The sequence below is a fragment of the Perna viridis genome, chromosome 11 (assembly GCF_037379345.1).
Source record: "Perna viridis isolate PV_CMFRI_1.1 ecotype Kerala chromosome 11, ASM3737934v1, whole genome shotgun sequence".
NCBI lineage: Eukaryota > Metazoa > Mollusca > Bivalvia > Mytilida > Mytilidae > Perna > Perna viridis.
The window spans coordinates 7,559,074-7,579,803 of record NC_142455.1 but is presented as its reverse complement, the minus strand read 5'-3'; the positions used below and the strand labels follow the sequence as shown (position 1 = coordinate 7,579,803).

The 20,730-nt window shown below is 31.8% G+C and overlaps 1 protein-coding gene and 1 long non-coding RNA gene across 4 annotated transcripts in view; one reads left to right on the top strand and one right to left on the bottom strand.

The window, feature by feature from the left end:
* LOC148602816 (integrin alpha-6-like) overlaps positions 1-20,730 on the top strand; it is a 58,554-nt gene that overhangs the window by 6,461 nt on the left and 31,363 nt on the right. For 2 of the 3 annotated variants that reach the window (XM_088554032.1, XM_088554031.1), the window contains exons 2-8: positions 6,928-7,046; positions 11,500-11,585; positions 14,338-14,502; positions 14,933-14,978; positions 17,566-17,685; positions 18,810-19,032; positions 20,097-20,187. In XM_088554032.1, coding sequence (XP_088410158.1) covers positions 6,928-7,046; positions 11,500-11,585; positions 14,338-14,502; positions 14,933-14,978; positions 17,566-17,685; positions 18,810-19,032; positions 20,097-20,187 — 850 coding nt within the window. The remainder of the gene's footprint in view (positions 1-6,927; positions 7,047-11,499; positions 11,586-14,337; positions 14,503-14,932; positions 14,979-17,565; positions 17,686-18,809; positions 19,033-20,096; positions 20,188-20,730) is intronic. The other variant, XM_088554033.1, reaches the window with a different exon arrangement.
* LOC148602817 (uncharacterized) lies at positions 12,232-14,828 on the bottom strand. Its single transcript, XR_015916923.1, has 3 exons — positions 14,590-14,828; positions 12,747-12,939; positions 12,232-12,357 (listed from the first exon to the last, which is right to left on the bottom strand). It is a non-coding gene; the product is annotated as an uncharacterized LOC148602817 (long non-coding RNA).

The window sequence follows — 20,730 nt, the reverse complement described above, 5'->3', positions numbered from 1 at the left end:
AGTTTAAATTGTCATTTATGTGGAAAGAAAAAAATATTGCAGTAATGTTGTCTTTACAGGCCCACCAGTACTTTTAGCATCTTTAGACTTCATACTTTCAGTTAAAAAATATCATGAGGACTGGTAGTAGTTAATAAATTGTGTTAATGTAAATTCCACAATTAAGAAATGTAATATTTGACATGTAAATGAATAACTAAGGGTAATAAGTATTTTCATTTACTTTTTAAGTTGTAAGAATTCTCAAATGAATTTAGCTTTGTCTCTTAGAAAGAGATTTGCTTACATGTACTTGTTATTTCTCTGTCTGCCTGTCTGTCTAGTATTATTTCTCTTAGTGCATTATGTGAAACAGATACATGTATTGAAAAGTGGAGCAAAATGTATGTATTCTTTATATCATTTGTGTATACATGTACAAATGTATTACCCCTCCTTTGGCTTTGTTTTGATGAGGCAAGTGTCTTTCAAAGACACAATTAGGGGTATATCAGAGCCTATTTGGTTTCAATTTTTAAAAATTGTGTTAAGACAGCTCAGTTCTATAATAAGAGTAATCAAAGGAACCACGGTTATAACGCTAATCAAAAGAATGTAATCCAGGGATAAAGACCAGACATGGCAAAATAAGTAATGTATTGAATGTACATTAAACTGAATACAAAATATTACTTAAAGCTAAGGAAGCCTTTATATTAATATTAAAATTTATTGAACAGTACACATGTACAAACAAGTAGTTTTGTACTAGCTTGCCTATAAGGATGAACAAACTTCTTTGATGATACATGTACATACATGTACAATGTACATGCACATGCTTAAAGTTTATCATTGAATGATTGTTATTGTACATTTTGTACCTTTTCTGTCAGCACTGATGACATGCATGGATGATAAGCCTACAAGTACATGTATTTGGTATATACAGTGTACATGTACACATACAACGTACCTCCTACTTGCGTTTAGTTTGTGGTTTGTAAGGAATGGTTTGGAACTATCATAAATTATGGTTTATTAAATGTCTTGTAATTAGTATTGATTTTACATGTATGTAATGCATAATGTTTAAAGACGACAGTTGATTTTTGGGAATGTGTCAAAAAGACAACAACCCTACCCAGTTGTGAAAAATCTAATGGCAGTCTATGGACCTTGTTAGTAAGGGATAAAATTAGTCTAAAATATCAAAAGAAAGTGATGCAAAATGGTAGTACATGTATATGTATATCCCAAACTGGTTTTGTTAATAATGTGAATGTTCTTGACAGTTTAGCTGTTTAAATGTGATTATTTTCTTTTAAATGCCTTGAATATGAAATAAAAGTGTTGGAATGCAAGTTACTAAGAGATATTTTCTCCATAAGTTGCTTATGACAGCCAGTATATTTTGTTGAGTAAAATGTGGATTTATTATTTAAAGGCAGATGTACAATGTATTTATAACAATAAGTTCCATCTTTGCAATTAACAAATACTTCCCTGAATAATCTACTTTTCCCCCTTACAGATGTATCATACTATTATAGATTCATAAAAATGCAAAATGTGCTTTGTTTCATCAAAACATCTATTATGAAAATCTTAATTGTGAAATGATGAACAATTTGAACATTGTTTCCGTAAACACTACATGTTATTAGTCCTGAAGGAATCTATGCCTTCCCCAATTCGATTGGCCCCAGAAACATGTCCTTTATAAAAAAAACAGCAAGTGTTAGCTTCCTTGAATGTGAATCCCTGCATATTATACAGGATGAGGTACATGTACAGTGTTAATACATACTACTTATGTACTGTTCTACATATAGGTACATATTTGCACTTAGACCCTCACTATATTTATACACACCTATGTCCATATTTGTAGATTATTTGAACATGTTTGTATATTCTGTAATCTTTCTGAGTTCACTGACACTATGTTTGGTTAAGTATTTACACTTTTTATCTCTTTAATCACATGTGAAGTATTTAAAGGTAAATTGTGGAGAATCATCAAATATACACTAAAGTTGTATAGACCTCAGCACTGGTACTTGTCCAAATTTTCAAAGTTCATTTTACTAGAGACTGTTAAATTTCAGTTTCAAACATTTATAATATGATAGGCACAGCCTACAGCCGAGCATCATACTAACATGTATACTTCTTTCTTATGGCATTGAAAAGAGATGATGACTGAAAGAGGTGAGATAGGATAGGTAAATGGTTGTCCATTTGTTAAATAAAAATAATTCAGTGTTCTAGGTCTAGATGCTGTAAATAACTTTCTTTTTTTTTTTTAAATTTTTTCTTGGTTTTTTAAATCATATATTTTTTATTTCAATTTGAAGGCTACTTTCACTTTGAATTCACTTCCCTGGCCAATTTCTATGGGCCTACATCTATTGTTACGTTTTGTAGCCTCACATGTGATGCTTGATATTACGGTTAATTTACTTCACCAAAGTTCATTGCTTTTTTACTTGGAGGATACAGAATATAACCTCCACTGGCCTAGTGATATTCAGGAATAGAAACAATCTAGATGTCTGAATGTAAACACTAAAATGGAATTTCATGAAGTGATGTACACTTGCTGATTGGAGTAAATTTAAAATCAAGGGTTCTTTGATTTTAAACCAGTGTAAGTATGAGGACCAGAACTCTCATTTTTGGCCTAAGACCTTTGAAACTTCGTTTACCCTGATTCTTGCTACCTCGCAACAATCAATCAATCAATCCTACTTTTTTCATTGACACTCAAATTTACTTAGGACTGATGTTTTTTTGTGTATTTTTGTAAGCCATTGATTCAATATGATGAAAAGTCCAGGTCCCTGTACAATAGTGAATTAAGATGTTTGCCATTGTTTTGCCTGTAGTATGAATAGGTGCATGGTAGATACAATCTGTCACTTCACACCACATTTTACCACAAATATGTGTTACACAATTTGTATCCTCAAATAATTTAATGGCTAGGAGATCATTAACATTTGTCATTGATTATTTTATCTTGTGGTGGTGTTAAGGGATGCTGAGCTATGTTATTTTTGGAAGTTAAGTAAACTAGTTGGTGGTGATTGTGTGCTCATTTGTGTACATTAAATACTAAATAAGGCCAAAAAAGAAATATTTGTGTTTCCTGTTTCCCTACCCTCCTATTTTGTTCTCTCAAAAATACTTATCCTAACATTTTAATGGGCATTTTTTGATGAAGCACTATTTAACTTCAGCTTTCATCAACATAAAAATATTTGGAAAAAAAAAAACAAAATCCCTACCTACCTATCCTATTTTATTCTGACATGAAGCAGGAAACCAATATAATATTTTGTTTGGCCTAAGTTGGGCTCATTCTTGGACAGAATTGATTCCAACTTTGTATTCATAAAATAATTAATAATTTTATTCTATGCAACAAGTTGCAGGGGTATATTTGACTTGCCCATCTGTTTTGGACAATTATTTAATTATTTGGCTATATATGGACTTATCTCAGTTTTAGTGCTGTCTATGAGTCTTTTATTATCACACACCAGTAATTGCTTCCAGGATATACATTTTACATAGGGGAAATCCATATTACTCATTCAGTAAAATTGTAAAAAAATATTTTTACATTACTAATGCTTTAAAATTATAAAAAAAAATTAGTCACTTAACTTTTTTCTTGCCATTTGCCAAAAAAAAAATCCTAAACTTTCTTATACATTTTAATAGTAATCTATCCTGCCACTTACAATGTACAAGGTACCTCCCCTCGCCAGTGATTTCTAGGGATTCATTTTTTGTTGGTTGCTATTGTTGATTATTTGTCAGAATTTCTAACCAAATGATTTTAATGAAAACATCAAATGAAATGCATTATTGTGATATTGCAGAATATTTACTACAAGTCAATGTATAGTAAATTATCATGGTAATTTATTATCAATATGTCTGTTGATGTTTAGAAAGTGATGATAATGCTACTGCTATATCCGTCATTGAGATGATGGATTCTATCAAGTTCTTTATCAAATCAAGCATTTGTATCAAATACTGTTGAAGAACTATTGGTTGAGGAATACCGAATTTCATAGTAACATACACTCAAATTCCATAGATGTGCTTATAATATTTACTAATTGACAATTAAACTACACAAATTGATTCAATGTTTTATGGTTCATCTATTTATAAGACAGATGCAAAAATGCTTGTGAATAGCTTTTTATCAATGCTTTTAAAGGAAATGATTCAACTGGCAACACCCTACATCCTGGCAACTTCAAATAATGTGACTCACAGAGATGTTTTAACAAGTCTTGATTTTCATACTCTTATAGAGTTCACATTTAATTTTGAAAAAAAACCAAAAAATATAAGGATAAGTATTAATTACTATTCTTTGTAAGATGCAGGCAGTGGGGAAATCATGGTGGGAAAAAAAAAACACACAAGACTTTTGATGGAAGTTGTTTGAAATGCAGAAAAGTTAATGTTAAGTGTGAGTAATTCAAGATAGAAATGCTATGAAATGCATCAAAGAGACACAACTATTACTCTATGTATCTCTGAACTCGCTTTTCTGCTTCCTCTGGCATCTTCAATAAACCATGAACTATTTAACCACATAATCATATTCATGTATATTTTGTATGAGCATGATTCATTATTTTTCAATTCTGTCAGATGCTAACAGATTCCAGCACTTTAGTCATAAATTTTGTCTGTAGTCCACACATTGTGACCGATTCTAAGGTTTGAAATAGCTGGGATGTGTGCCCCAGATGGTAGAATGGGGTACCCCTGGTGTGTTACATGCTAGGGTTTTCAGGCTATAATACGGAAAGTAACTCAATAAAAGGAAATTTACAATTTTTAAATTATTGAAAAAATTTATCGAAAAACATGGCTGCTGTTAATAAAAATTGAACAGATGTTAGTCGAAAGTTTTTCTCAAATATCTCCAAAACCTTTAGGGTTAGCCATATTCTTTCAATTGCCGAAATGATCCTTATTATAAGGTCTACAAATGTCTGCATTTGGATCAAAGTTTTCAGATGAATCCTTGTTAGATTTATTGCCCTTGAAAGGTAGAAAATGGTCTTTCAGCAGATTTCATCCAATTTCTGAAAACTATAATATATAGAAAGAAACATTCAATTGATGAAATGATCCTTATGATAAGTCTTACAGAAGTCTTTTTTGAGTCAAATTGTCGCACAACTCCTTGTTATTGCCCTTGAAAGGCAAATATTTATTATTTAACCAGGTGGGCGATTCAGGCTCCTGGCAGATTCTTGTTTATTTTTGGTCCAATGTCAAAATTTTTTTTTATTTGATTCCTGATAAAAATCCCTGCTTGCATTTTTCAATCAGATTTCAGATATCTCATATGGTTTTCAAATTTGAAGATTTTTGGTCTGATTTTAAACATTTTTAATTGAATTTAAAATGTTGTGCAGATAGTGTCCAAAACATTTGTTGTATCCATAATGAATTGTAGGTCTCAAGTTTGAGTGTGTCAAAAACTAATGTTCTGCCCTCACTAGGGTTCGACCACTGTGTTTGTATCATGCTACACTCAGAAAAGCTTTTTTTTTTAGCAAGATCCATAATTATAGTTTTTGAGTTAGGCCATTTTGAACATTTTGTAATCCCCTTTTTTCACTATTACTCACAAATTGTTAAGGAAATGAGACAAAGACAGTTGTTCAATGTATAATATAATAATACATTGTAAGTTAATGTATAAAAAAAAACTGTTCAGAGTACATCTTACATAGATATTATAATTTTATTAACTTTATTAATCCATTAGGCCAAAAAAAAAATAATAATCTTGTTTCCTGCTACCAGCAAAGGAGAGGTGGGTAGGATAATTATTTTATCTTTCAAAAACATTTTACATTGTGTAAATTAGAAAACAATCTTGACTTTGATGGTGCTTGAGCAAAAATGGCCATAAAATGTTTAGAGTAGTTAGGGTAGCAGGAAACAGACATTCTATTGTTTGGCCTTATTACCAGTACACACAGTATATTTATAAAGGTTTTACAAAAAGCAGATGAAACAAATTAAAGACCTTCTAATGAAAAACAGATTAAAGAAATGAAAACATGTAAACCATGGAGTATTATTACTTAATAACCAGATCACATAAAAAAAACATGTTTTATTCAGCATGAAATATGTGTTATTCTATGTCTAATAGTAATGACTGTAGTAGGTCTGATATTTCACCTTGTACTTTTCAACCAAGCACTAATCACACTAGCGTTGTTGAACTCTTGATGCAGTTGATTTTTAAAATCTTGATGTGACTTTCTTATCACTAGGCGGTATACGATTAAGTTACACAGGAGGAGGTTTTATGTCAATTTACATTTTTCAAAATTTTTCACAGATTTCATTATAGAAACTGATTCTCCTTCAGCCTATTCTACTCTACTCTCTATGCCATGGTAATGTTAAGATTTTAGTATGCTTGCTATTGCTCACATGTTCAGAAATATTTTTATAGGCCTGCAATTTAAAAATAAGACAAACTTTAGATAGTCCATAGGACTACTAAAGAAAATTTTTTAGGGAGTCTTCTCCAAAATTAGGGTGGTACAGGACTACTGGACTACTGTTAGTGTCGATCCCTGAATGAGCCTGGTAATCGTGACGTGATGTTCTGTGTAGACTTCAAAATTGTAGTTACAATGCCACAGCTGATTTGACGAAGCATTATAATCAGAAATTTCCAGATTTTTTTTAGTATCACTGCCTAAACATAAGATGTATTATATCAGACAATAATTGTAAGAGAAAAAATGACAAATTGCTGATAAACAAGTACATGTATTTTAGGTATCAACTGATATTTTAATTTTCTCTGTAATAACCAAAACTTAATGTTTCTTACAAAAATTTTAAATTAACTTCTTGTTATTCTGTCTATTTCAGATTATTAGTAGGCGCACCTAAGTATGTGAGGAATGGTAATGAGATAGGGGGCTTGTTTAAATGTTCCTTCAATACATGGTGTGAGGATACATGTGCCTATCAAATACAGGCAGAGTCAGGTAAGAAAAAAAACAATGATAGTCTTGTTTCCTGTTACCACCAAAAAAAAAATGGGATAGGAAGATAGGGAAATTATTTTATTTTTAAACAAATATTTGAACATTGAGTTAAGGGGGAAACGATCCTGGCTTTAATTAGTGGTGCCAAAGCCAAAATAGTTATAAAATGTTTGTGCACCAAAGTGAATTTAAACCTCAATGGTAGTTTTTTTTTTTTGGCAAAATTGGCAGATGCTACATGCTATTGGAAGCCCTGCTGCATTGGTTCCAATCACAGTGATCTGTAGGTCACAGTGGGATATATGTTGTTTACTACACATCATTAGGAAACTGATGAATCCATCATGAGAAATGGAAGAAAAAATTGCTCTGACAGCCATAATGGATAATAAGATCCTTTACAAAATACAATTTGATGGTTTAAGCTCAACGAATTTTATTATATTGATTTCACTGAGTTATCTGCTCTTTGTTGGTGTATATGCCAGATATCCCAGTAGGATTACCAATATTTTACCAGTTTTTTTGTGTTCTCTCATGTAAAAGAATATTGATTTCTTGTTCTTTCAATATTGAAATGGTAATTCAAGCTAGGAGGTTTGTGATTATATTGATGTAGCATATACATTCAATTAAATATGGAAACAACAACCATGTCAACAAGTTTTTTGGTAAACAGTTACATAAAAAAGTCTTTATCTGTCACACCCTAGGCCTCTTTCTCTGAGTTTGATTATAAAAAAAAGCTATTGCTTTCAATGCATTCTACATGTATGGTAATTTTATAAATAATTGGAAACTGTAAGTATTTTTATGAGAGCAAGGATAATACTAAATTTATGAACTCCCCCTATTTTAGATAGTGGGAGGTATATTGGGATACAACCTTTTCCTGCTTTCTGTCATTTTGTCTTGATTATCTTGATACCTATTGGATGGATTGATTTTTAATTTGGTATGGGGCTTTATATAGATAGGCCGTAGGTTGATGTAGAAGTGAGGATTAAGTGTGCAACATCATGCCCAAATATAGAAATAGGGAAAGGTTTTTGAACAGAATTTCGTCTTTCCTTATAAAAACATTATAACTAGGAAGTATTATTGGTTAATTCAATGATTGACAAAATAAATTTTCTTAAAATGTTAGTTATATTCCTCTGTATGTAACAGATTAGTGATAAACAGAAATTTGCCCTTAGTAATTCTCAGGCCTCTAAAATTTTGTTGGGTTGGTAGGTATGGATTTAAAAAAAATGTAACTTTATATAATTTTTTTTTATTTTGAAATAAAATAAGTATGACAACAAATTCAGAATACAAAAGAATACAAATCTGTAAAGATTAAACATGTAATAGACTTAGTTCATGGCCAAGAGAAGACCACACTCACACATGTGTTTTCAATCAATTCTAAATATAAACAATTAGTACGTCTAACTCTTTGTTTTTCCATCTAGGATAGAAAAAATATATCTTTGGCTTTATTTTCTGTAAGACAGTGGGAGGCTTTTTAACTTTGTTTTTCAAAATCATAAACAAAAATCTTTAGGTGGGGGGAGTGGGGGTATGAAGGAGGGTTGGTAGGGTGACTGGAAACATATCAGTTTTGTTTTTTTTTTGCCTCATTACATTTCTATAAAAGTTTCAGTCTTATTAGTAATGATTTTATTTTTTTTATAATAGTGTCAGATCCAATTTACAACGAATATATTAAGCCATATATGTACACAAAGTCCATGCATTAGGCAAAAAGAATATATGTCTGTTTCCTGCTGCCCTACCTACCCTTATTTGTGCCTACCCTAAACATTTTATGGCTATTTTGACTCAAGCACTATTAAAGTCTAGATTGTTTCCCATTAACTAAATGTAAAATGTTTTTGAAAAATAGAATGATTTCCCTACCTGATTATCCATTTTTTTTCTTGCTGGTAGCAGGAACCAAGATTTTTATCTTTTTTTTGGCCTAATATATTGTCAATGAATTACCAAGGCTAAATTGGTAGTCTTTCCTATTATCTTGTCAAGGTACCTCATCTCCTACATAGTAATTTTTTTACATTTATATTTCTGTAAACAAAATATTGTTATTGCCCTTGATTGTGGTCAAATCAAATTATTTGGTGGAAGTTGACCAAAGATAGGACATGCAGAGTTCCTTTTTGTGTGTACCTTCTGAAGATACTGTGAAACTACTTTAATTCGTAAATTAGGGAAGATACACAAGTTTGTGGATTCTTGAATTTGTGGTTTTGAGCATTTCAGTAAACACATCAATGGGTTACTCTTGAAAACAACGAAAATTAGTACCTCACGAACAATAGTACTTTCACAATATGTTTTAATTTTTTACCAGTTAGCATGTTTTTATTTAAAAATGACCTGTTATTGTACATTCAAGTATTCAAAAACTTATCTTTTGCATGGTTGGTTTTCTCATTTTCGTGGCCCTACCTCTTATAATTTTGGTGCTTTCTTGTTATAGTGTGACAAAGTTGTTGCCCTTTTATCTCTGGTGATTTTGTGTTCAAATTACAATTAAATTCTTTGTGGTAATTGTTACATGTACTTTCAAGTACTTCCAGGGGTTCAAGAGTATACATTGGTGTACCTTACGTCTTTTCTAAAATTTATTTGGCTTTTTTTAAATTTCTTGAAATTTTATTCAGTGGTTTACTTTGATAAAAGAAGCAAATAACATAAATTTCAAGAAATTTTAACCTCATGTTTCATGGGAATAATTTCAATTAAGTTATAATAGCTTCATCAACGAAAGTTTTGATCACTAAGATGCTTTAAGTAAGATATCAGAATGTCACAAAATGAAACATTTTAATGATTTTTACTGAGTTATTTCCCTTAACTGTTGTGTACCCCTTAAATTAGTGAAGGTACATTGTATAAAGTCTGGGATCCTCCATACTCACTTGGGAATTTAAAGATTTCATTATCATAAGTCCTTGTATCTCAAATGATGACCTTTGTTTGACATCAGATGGACATGAGATTTGAAATCTACAAAGGTCCAGGACTTCATTTCCTCAAATGCAAACTTGAACCCTTGACTTTGTATTTTGAAGAGATGAATAAAACATCATTTGAAAGGTTAACTTCATACTAAGCACATACCAATTAACTACATATAAAATGCTATTGTCTTTAAGAATCAGGCAGTGAGGGAATCATGGTGGAAAAAAACTCAAAAGTCTTTCTATGAAATCTCTTCCTTACTGTTATCTGAAATTCAGAAATGGCATTCAATTTTTGTCTATTATTTGTGTCAATTATTAGAGGTGCATCTGTATATACTATTTTAAAAAGCACTGCAGTTTCATGATCTTAATGTAACTTTGAACTTGCTTTTTTTTTTTAAATCTTCTGACCTAAGACCAACAAATTGTCAATTCATCTTCAATAGGCATAAATTATATGTGCCTACATTATCATATTCATGTTTTTTTTTTCATTTTGCCTGATTCTTACAGTTTTCCAATACTTACATGTACATTTGTGTAAGTACTTAACGACGTACAAGTAGCAGCACACTTCCTTATTGTTTGGTGTAATTACATTGATGTCACAAACCACTTATTTGTTGGTGAAAATACTTTGAAACTTCTGGTTATTTCTAAGAGAATAATCAAGGGAACCAAGGTTATAGCGGTAATCAAAAGAATGTAATCAAGGGACAAAGACCAGACATGGAAAACAGACATACACAACAAAGAACATAAAGTAACTAAAATCATACATACAAAGTAACAAAAGTAAATGAGCAACTTGGACTCCACTAAAAACTGGCAGCATGGACCAGGTGCACCGGTAGGGTAAGCGTCCTCTGCTTTTCTAGAAACACCCGCCGAGTTGCTCATAAAAAGAAAGTAGAAAGAAGAAAGAAAGTATTTTTATTATGTTTCTTCAGTCTAATACAGGTTGCATAAATGCCCCCAATTACTGTTAATAGTGCTCTAAAATTGAAGTATACATGTGTCTCATGTCTAATGGCTTCAGGTTAGTGGCTCAAGGCTAAGAGTAATCAAGGGAACCAAGATTCTAGCGGTAATCAAAAGAATATAATCCAGGGATGAAGACCAGAGCAGATATGAAATATTGAAATTTGAGTTTTAGTTTGAATTGTTATTGAATTGTTAAATTCACTCTTTATATTATAATATAAATTTATAACTTTACAAACAATGATAATAATTTACAAATAATGTGAAGGTCTTGAGACATCATCTAAAAAATTAATCGAAAGGAAATATTAAAATAGTTTTTTTTCCAGATAAGTGTACACTTGACAATTTTTTTTTAATGTTAAGAGAAAAATTTTATATCTATTAATTCTGTTTTCAATGTTAGGTTTATAAAAAAAGTAAACTGCTCTTTACCTATCACACATATTTACTTGTTACGTATCTAAACAGTTTTCTTACTAGCCTTTTCATTTCAGATGATATTGCATCAATACCTGGTAATAGAACGGACCAGTGGTTTGGTTCTGTGGTCAGATCTAGTGGCAAAGGTGGATATGTTGTGGTTAGTGAAACAATATGTAAAGTCATTAAAGCTTCTGAAATGAACCAGTAATACCATGAATCATTTTGTTTGTCTGTCATTCCACCCATCAATCCAGATTTTTTCATGCCATTATCAATGTTCTCGATTGATATATTTCAAATTTGGTGTGTGGCTCTATATTGATGAGGCATATTTTGTAAGAGATTTTGGGTGCTGTCCAATATCATTTCCTATTTTGAGGCACTTGATATGGAATTATAGAGAAAATGTTTGTTACAAAAATCTTGGCTCCCATTACAGATGAACTGGTTTCAAATATCACTTACGACTTTATAGATTGGGCCTTCATTGTAAGCAATTTTGGGTTCTGGTAACAACTTTCTGTTTTCTTTGATGGAATGCCATATGAGTATGGGTGTACCTATCATGACAATGCTTGCAGCTTCATGTTTGAAGAAAATTATTGGTATATTGATGTAGTAGTGACACTTTCACTTAAAACTTTTATCAGTCATTGCCTTCAAATTTCTGACTCACTAGCCTATTGGACAAGTAATGGAATATTATTACTTGCCCGAACTCCAAATTACCAATCCAAAGAAATTTCAGATAAAAACTAAACCAATGAAAATTTTATTGATTTTATTTTAAATCCGAATCTATTCTTCATAGTCTTTTAAAATTGAGTTAAACAACGTGTCCTCTGGAACCTTGTTTTCATCTGCTTCTTCATCCTCAACTTCATCACTACTCTAATGGCAGTCTGACTCAACAAAAGTGTTACCATAACCTGTTTAAATCAAAAGAAAACATTAACTTTTCACAATATATGACTGATAGATAAATTCTTGTATCAGTCAGCATGAATCAAGAGAACAAGATTAGGAATTTTAACATTATGTCCCTTGAAATTGAAATAAAATATTTAACATACACATAAATCGTATGGAATGGAAATCCACTGAGGAATGTCATTATAATGTTTCAAAAAGACATCCTAAACAATGTCTGAAAACCCAATGTAACAATTAAAAATGAAATGCAATGTGTTCATATCTGTTTTACTGTTATAAGCATCAAATTGACAAATTTGACAACCTGTTGAACACTTTTTAAAATTTTGTATAAAGTGTTCATTTTATATGACAAACACTTGACAAACGTAAATATGGTAAGTACCGTTGAGTCAGAGCAGGTTTCTGGAGAAGAAGGAACTGGGACTTCAGATTCTGCCACATTAGGGGGCTCTGTAACTTATTTTTGTCTGACCATCTTCCATCATCATGAACAGATGAATAGAATGTTTACATTCCTTGGAACAAACTTCCTTTTGTGAAGCTCAAATAGTGGAAAATAGTAATGAACAACAATGCTGCAAAATATAAAAAAAATTATTTGTATGTTTTATTTTGCAATTGCTTATTAACTTTTCTTGTTCCTATTATGGTATTATCTTGTGAAATTTAGCATTTAATTAAATTTTTTATTAAAAATTAAGACATTTAGTCGTGCGAATAATGGCCACAGTGACATGTTGAGTCATTAGAAAATACTGCAGATTGTTAGATCCATCTTGGTAAATGTGACTTAGGTGTGAGGTGACACGAAAGGGCAAAAGGTCAAGAAAAAGTTGACATACAAGAATAAACAAATGTTGACATTGTGAATACATTGTATTCATTTCAGAATATATTTCTTAAAGTTGAAGGTCGTACTGAAATAGATTTTTACACTATACTACTGACTGACCATCAAAAGTTTACTTGTCCTATTGGACTACTGACATTGATTTTTTGCTAGCCCGAGAGTCATTTTACTTGTCCAGGGCATTGGACTATGGCTAACGTCGAGGAGTGTTTTATTAAAATGTACTGTATTTTAACTGCCTCAGCATACCTTCTTCATCAGTTTTATCCCTGAGTCAAAAGAAAGATTTTAGAATTGGTAGTTACTGCCTCTCCAACCAGCACATTTTTTAGGGGATACAGTGATAATTTGTTGACTTGGAATAATGTGTTCAGCTTGGGTGAACAGGCTGTTGCTTCTGTGAGCTTGCTAAAAAACATTCAGGCTTATCTTGTCTTACATGTGCACACTAGGGTCTATTTCATAGATTTAAGTAGTTGTCTTTGTAAGAATCATGCAAAATCTGAAAAATGTGATACACCCCAAAAAAGGGTACATATTTTTATTTTTGCGATTAAGTTGTTTTATGGGTCTATACTATGAAATGTGTAATATTCATTCAAATCAGCCTACTTTTAGGAGATAATCAACATTGGAAATCCAGTAGATTCTATTGTATATCAGCGTCATTTACAGAGTTATATCCCTTAATTTTGAAATCTACAGTGCATCCTATATAATTTTTATCTCATAAGAGCGCAGGTTATATGAAAAACCACATGTTAATTTCTGTTTACTATAACATTTCAAACAAAATATCAAAAATAAAAATATGTAGGCTTTTTACCCATGAATCACATTTTGCATGATCCTTAGCTGGAGTGCTACTTATCTTGTTCTGTAAAGTTAATACTCAATCAAACAGTAAGTGAATCTAATTCTGATTGAAACACTTGTCTTACATATCGAAATTTGCAATTTATCTGATTGGAATTTTTTTCCCATGCTCAATACTCACTGAAACCTAACATGTTTACAAAGGAATGTCAATAGATGTTTATACAGGTTTCTGGCTATCATGGGTTCGATTTAAACAGATTTCAACAACATATATTTTACTTTTTGCATTGACATGTATTTTCAGGTATGTGCTCACAGATACACTATCAATTTTAGCGGTCTTGGAAAATGTGTAGCTTTGAAACAGAATTTGTTTTATCACAAACCAGTTGAGCCATGTTATGATGACGGAAATGAACAACGTGGGTCTGCCTTCTGTCAGGCTGGCACATCAGCTGATGTTAATATGGTAAGTGTCAAAATTAAATATCCATGAATGATGTAAACTTTTGTATTATGATGTACGCATTGAAGGGAAAAGTGGCAGACGCCCTACCGTGATCACTTTGTTCCTTTATGTGTTTGTGCATTCATTGGCCCATCCACAACAAATTCTGCCCAAAACCAAGTGTAGATCCCTTCACTTACATAACCATAGTCCTTTCTGTGTATTCCCTATTTTTTAGAAAACATTAATTTATCTTCCAATTTTCCACATAATTCAATCAAATCATGAAATAAATATTTGAATTTTATCTGAAATGTGCAACATCCCAATGACAAACTAAGACTGGTTATGTGGTCTGTAACTTTCTGAATTAGAATTAAAATTGATTTTTGTGGGTTTTTGACATGCATGAATCACCACTTGATTTTTATGATAGATTTCTATTTTATAGGATGGTAATGTTGTAGTAGGAGGACCAGGTAATGGATACTGGACTGGTAAGTTATCTTTTCTTAACATGGTAACAAATCTAGTAAAGTAGTCATTTTGATAACCATTGTTATTACTGAGCAGCGACTCAGTCATATCTTCATAGCCTTGGCTTAAGGTATTGTTTACAAATTTTATGTATTTATTATTCAGCCACATGTTGCAGCTTTTAGGTTGGATGTTTGAGACATTTTGAGAATTTTTTTCTCACTAAAGCGACAAGCATATTCCTATTTTTAGCCATGTGAGGTGGTGGGTGAGATAAAACATGCGACATTTGTGACGTCACAATAAAACATTTTATGACGTCCTGCAAGTTGAAAGCAATTTAGGCAAGCAGTGCACTCTAAATTGGTGTATTAGTCACACGTCACAAATTAAGTAGTACTCCAGCTAAGAATCACGCAAAATGTGATTCATGGGTAAAAAGCCGTATTATTTCCTAAGAACAGGCAGATTTGAATGAATAATTACACATTTCATAGTATAGACTCATAAAACAACTTAATTACAAAAATAAAAATATGTAGCCTTTTTTGGGGTGTATCACATTTTTCATATTTTGCATGATTCTTACAAAGACAGCTACTTAACTTTAAAAAAGGAATCAAACACCCTAGAAAATGCAAAACTATGAAGACCTTTGGGTAAGATACTCAGCAGAGTTTCGTTAGAGAATTTGAATTCTTTCCCATGGGTGTCTGAGTTTTCTCTGTCTTGCAATCTCAGTGGTGTTATATTTCTTAAATTCTCATCCATCATGGAATACATTGTATTTCATTTGTGTGATATTACATTTACAGGTATTACATGTGTATATATGAGATAATAAGAACTGGCCTACACAGCACAAAATTGATTTTAAAGTAGAATCAACCGTCATAAAAAAAATGTATGATTAAGATCTATTTTACTTTGGTCTTAGTGATTGTATTTATACTTTCTGGCGGATGAAAAATAAATTTTCACATAGCTTAAAATGGTAATAAACTTGTCTCAAACATCAGAGGAAAAGGCAGCACTGGAACTTAAAACATAAACTATCCTTCAAAATTTTACCGTAGTATGTTAAAATTCAGGTCATTTTCTGTTGAATTATTGAACTTGCAGAGGTGTGTGCAATATTAATTCCTTTAAGAATAGAACATTCCATATATCTGGTTCTGTTTTAATTGTACAATCACTTTTCGTTTTATTAATGAATTGTTGGGAATGATTCTAGCCTGTATAAACAGTTAACCTTTTATAACTTCTGTCATTAGTGAAACTTGATTATGAACAATATGCATGGTAATTCTACTGTTGAAATTGAATTTAATACAGTGAAACCTGTCTAAACCAAACCCTGAATAATCTAAATACCTGTCTAAACCAGACACTTTTTAAAGTCCCTTTATATCAATTTAAATGTAAATGTAGTTTGAACCTTGGTAAACTGAACACCTGTCTAAACCAAACACCTGTCTAGACCAAACACCTGTCTAAACGGAATACCTGTTTAAACCGAACACCTGTCCAAGTCAAACATGTTTCAACTGAACATCTGTCTAAACACCTGTCTAAACTGAACTCTTGTCTAAACCCAACACCTGTCTAAACCAACCACCTGTCTAAACCGAACACCTGTCTAAACTGAACACTTGTCTTAACCAAAGCAATTTTACAGTCCAATATGGTTTAAGTTTATACTAGTTTCACTGTATGTATGTATGTAATACTGCTTGGCTTTTTACTGTAGAATTTCCTATAATGTATTATTCCCTATTGATACAAAAATTGTAATCAATTAGAATATTTTCTCTGTTCTCTGAAGAGATTTTATGATCTCCTAAATGGAATCTAGTTATATGAAATATCCTTACTTTATCATGTCTATATGCATGCTCTATCCATATGGCTTAGAAAGATTTCCCCATAGGCTGAATGTGTCTGTTAAATTTCATTTGAATAAGTAATAACTGTTTGGAGATCGACAATAGATAGTAACTTTTATACTCGGAGCTTTGTTTATGTCACTGAGTCTTGAATCATTCATCAATCAAGTCTTGTACACTATCCCAAACTAAAAGTATGTTTTGTTCAATGCTATTTTTACTTTGCTAGAGATTGCCCAGAGTTCTATTATTAGAGCGGGAATTGTCTGGAGATTTATGGTTCTTTTATTAAAATGTGCATAGCCCAAACCCATTTTTAGCATTGATCTATGTTACATAAATGATATTTTGTCATTTCTTGTGAAAATTGTAATTATCATATAAATCAAGCACCATACGATAATTATATGTTTCGGTATACATATGATTATTGCATGTTTATCATATGATAATCATATGTTTTTCGCAAACATACAATTGTCATATGTTTTTAAGCCAAAATTACCTTATGATTATCATATGAATTGAGCACCATATGATTATCATATATGGCACATTTGGCTGTGATATCTCAGAAGTGCAACAACCAAATTACAAACTAAGACTGGTTAAGGGGTTTGAACTGTTTTTGAATTTGAAATGAAACTGTAAATTTTCTTGGTTTTTGACATGCATGAATCACCTCTTTTCTGATATGTTTAAAAATCAATATTTGTTTTAGGTGCTGTATTTACAAGACTTGTTAAAAGACAGTTGGGTGTCTCAGGGATGTATTACAGCTCTTCGTGGAAGAAGGAAGCAGACAGACAAGACCCCGTTGTGGAATATGGAGCCTATATGGGTAAACAGCCTAGGGAGAGTTGTGGTTTTGGCCATTTGTTTCCAAACAAAAATCATGAATTACAGATTTTTATGATTTGTACCATAAGGTTCCATAACAAAAAGGAAATCTTTTGTTGTGTCTGTGTCCTAAATTGGAGGAGATCGGACTTAGGTTATGCTTTACTGGTGTTTTTATGTTAAGTTTTTTGATGAACCACTTGTGGTAGGTCAGTCATATTTGATATGCAGTTGCTTTTGGACCACTACACAACAATACCATACCCGTTTTCTGCCCCAACAGTCTTTGTGCATTGACTTTGATGGATTTTAATAAAAAAGTTATGTATAATTTCTGTATGAGTCAAGCAGTGGGTTAATCATTGTTGAAAAAACACAAGTCTTTGTGTTTTGAATTGTTTGGTAAAAATGTTATCAATAAGAGGTCATTTCTTTCGATAATTGAATTGTCAGATTTATTTCAGGAAAGTTTGTATATTTAAAAGTTCTTTTTGTTCACATATTTCCAAGTGTTTCCCATTCAACCGAATATATCATCAATTCATAACATATTTAAATTCTAATTACTGTGAAAGTATTATTGTTTGTGAGGTACCAATTTTTGTGGTTATCATGGATTTGGTAAATCATGAAATTTGGTTACCAACGAAAAGTGAATTCCCCATTCGTTTGCAAGATAAAGTTGTCAAGTCCATGAATTCAAGAATCAACGAATTGATAAGTTTTCCCTAAACCACGAATATTGGTACCCACAAATAAAAGTACTTTCACAGTATATCATTTACTTGTTTGTACATTTAAGGAGATAGACCTAGGGTAAGAGACATAACTCATGAAATCAGTGATATGATTGTATTATATTCAATTTTAGCTCGGCCTCTTCAGCTTTCGTTTGAAGTAGAATCAAATGAATCCAAGTTAATTAGATGCTTACATAAGATTGATGTAAAATGCTGACTACAAACGTTCCAATGATTTTTAAGAGTTATGTCCCTTACCCTAGGTCTACCTCCTTAAATGAACAAAATACCAATTTAAAAGAAAAATGATGCACATTTTCCCAGTTATAAGACAGTTTTGATGAAAGTCTACAATATTACTGCATCTTTATGTGAATATTTTCAGGTTTTGCTGTTACCTCTGGACATTATCATTCCACTGACCCAAAGAAGGTGATGTATGTTGGGAGTGCTCCACATTCCAACGAAACTGGCGCCATTATACTGCTTCAAAAAGACCCAAACTTACAGGGCTATCTAATTACTCAATATTCATATATTCTGGTTGGAGAAGAACCGTTTTCACTGTTCGGACATGATTTAGCTACGGTTGATCTAAATGCTGATGGGTAGGTATTAAAGGTATAAAAAAGTTCACAATATTTCATACTTGTGCGAAGTTTTTTGATGGATTTCCTGAAATTACAATAGAGTTTAGGAGTTTTTTTATGGTACTTGATTTTTTATCGAAGCTTGATTTGTTAAGTGATCAGTAAACCCTCATATATTTACTGCATGGCTGTCGATCAGTATGCTACAAGTGAAATTCTTTTGTTTTACTCCAAGCCGTATCTGCCGTAGTTTATGCAATACATGCATGTTGACTATCCAAATAATGATAGTCCCTGCGCAAATCCAGGCAACTATATGATGGGTTGATGACTGATTTTTGATTGATTGCAGACAGATTGATGACTGATTATTGATTGATTGCAGACTGATGGTGGTTGACAAATGTGATCATGGCTTTCTTTAGTAACAAGTGATCGAATCGTGTAAATTTCAGATTTTCATTGGAATGAATCTTTTATAATGGTATACTTGTATATTAACTTTGCATATTAAATGTCAAATTCATGTTTTGCAATTTATGTCTTAATCTATATCACTTAGTGAACTTGTCAAATAGAAAAGCAAAACAAGCCATTCTATGAAATTTTTATAAACTGATCAGTGATCACATGATGTAAATAGGAAGCAATCACTGGTTTGAGGGGTCAATAACTGATTAGAAACTGATCCATGATCCATGATTAATTGCAATTATAGAACATGGATCGGTTAAGGTTCTGTAGTTTAAGGGTAGAACTTAGCCTTAGCAACATCTTTAATGCTGAGCCATAGCAACGGCTTAAAAGTTCAATCTAAGAAACAGCTTAAAGGCTGAGCCATAGCAACGGCTTGAAAGCTTTAGAGGTATGAAAGTTTACAATACAAGCTGGCAATTTCAAATAGTTAAAGGGTCATAATGTGATGACATTGTTGATGATATATATATAGGTTCTAGTCTAAATGTACATGCATAATCAGGTGATAAATTTTATAAATTTGTGTAGAATTTGACAAAATCAGTAACTTATTAGATTAAAATATGTTAATATATGTGTAGTGATTTTCTGCTTATTTTGTTTAGATATGATGATCTGATTGTGGGAGCACCTTTGTACTATGAGAAAGCCAGAGCTGGTGGTGCCATCTATGTGTATATGGGAAGCTCAAGTGGGGTAGGTAATAAAGCAATGCAATACTATAATATAGTCCATATGTTTTATCCATCTTTTTGAAAAAATTCCTTTAAAATCATTTTCATTCAACCCATTTTTATGCAACTGCAAAAAATATTTTTGGTTGTATAATGGTATCACCCTAGGCCTGTCCTTGTAGGCATTGTTGTTAGTACCTATGGTTTACTTATGTAACTTGAGTCAAACTAATCTTTTTGAAAGAGGGCCCTACTGATTTTGGTGCTTGTTGCCCCACCTTTTTTGAAAATAAAGAGGCTAAAAGGTGGAAAATGGGTGTTATCATTACAACTGGTCAAAAGCCAAGTAAGTTATTGCCATTACTTGGTGTCCGTCCTTCTCATCATTGTCGTTAACAATTATTCAAACATCTTCTCTGAAACTGTTGAACAGAATTCAGTGAAACTTTACATGGTTGTTCCTATGATATCCTGAACAAAAACAACATTTGGATTTTTGATCTGTTAAAAAAACATGGCTGCCATTACTAAAAACAGAACATAGGGGTCAGACAGAAGTTTTTAG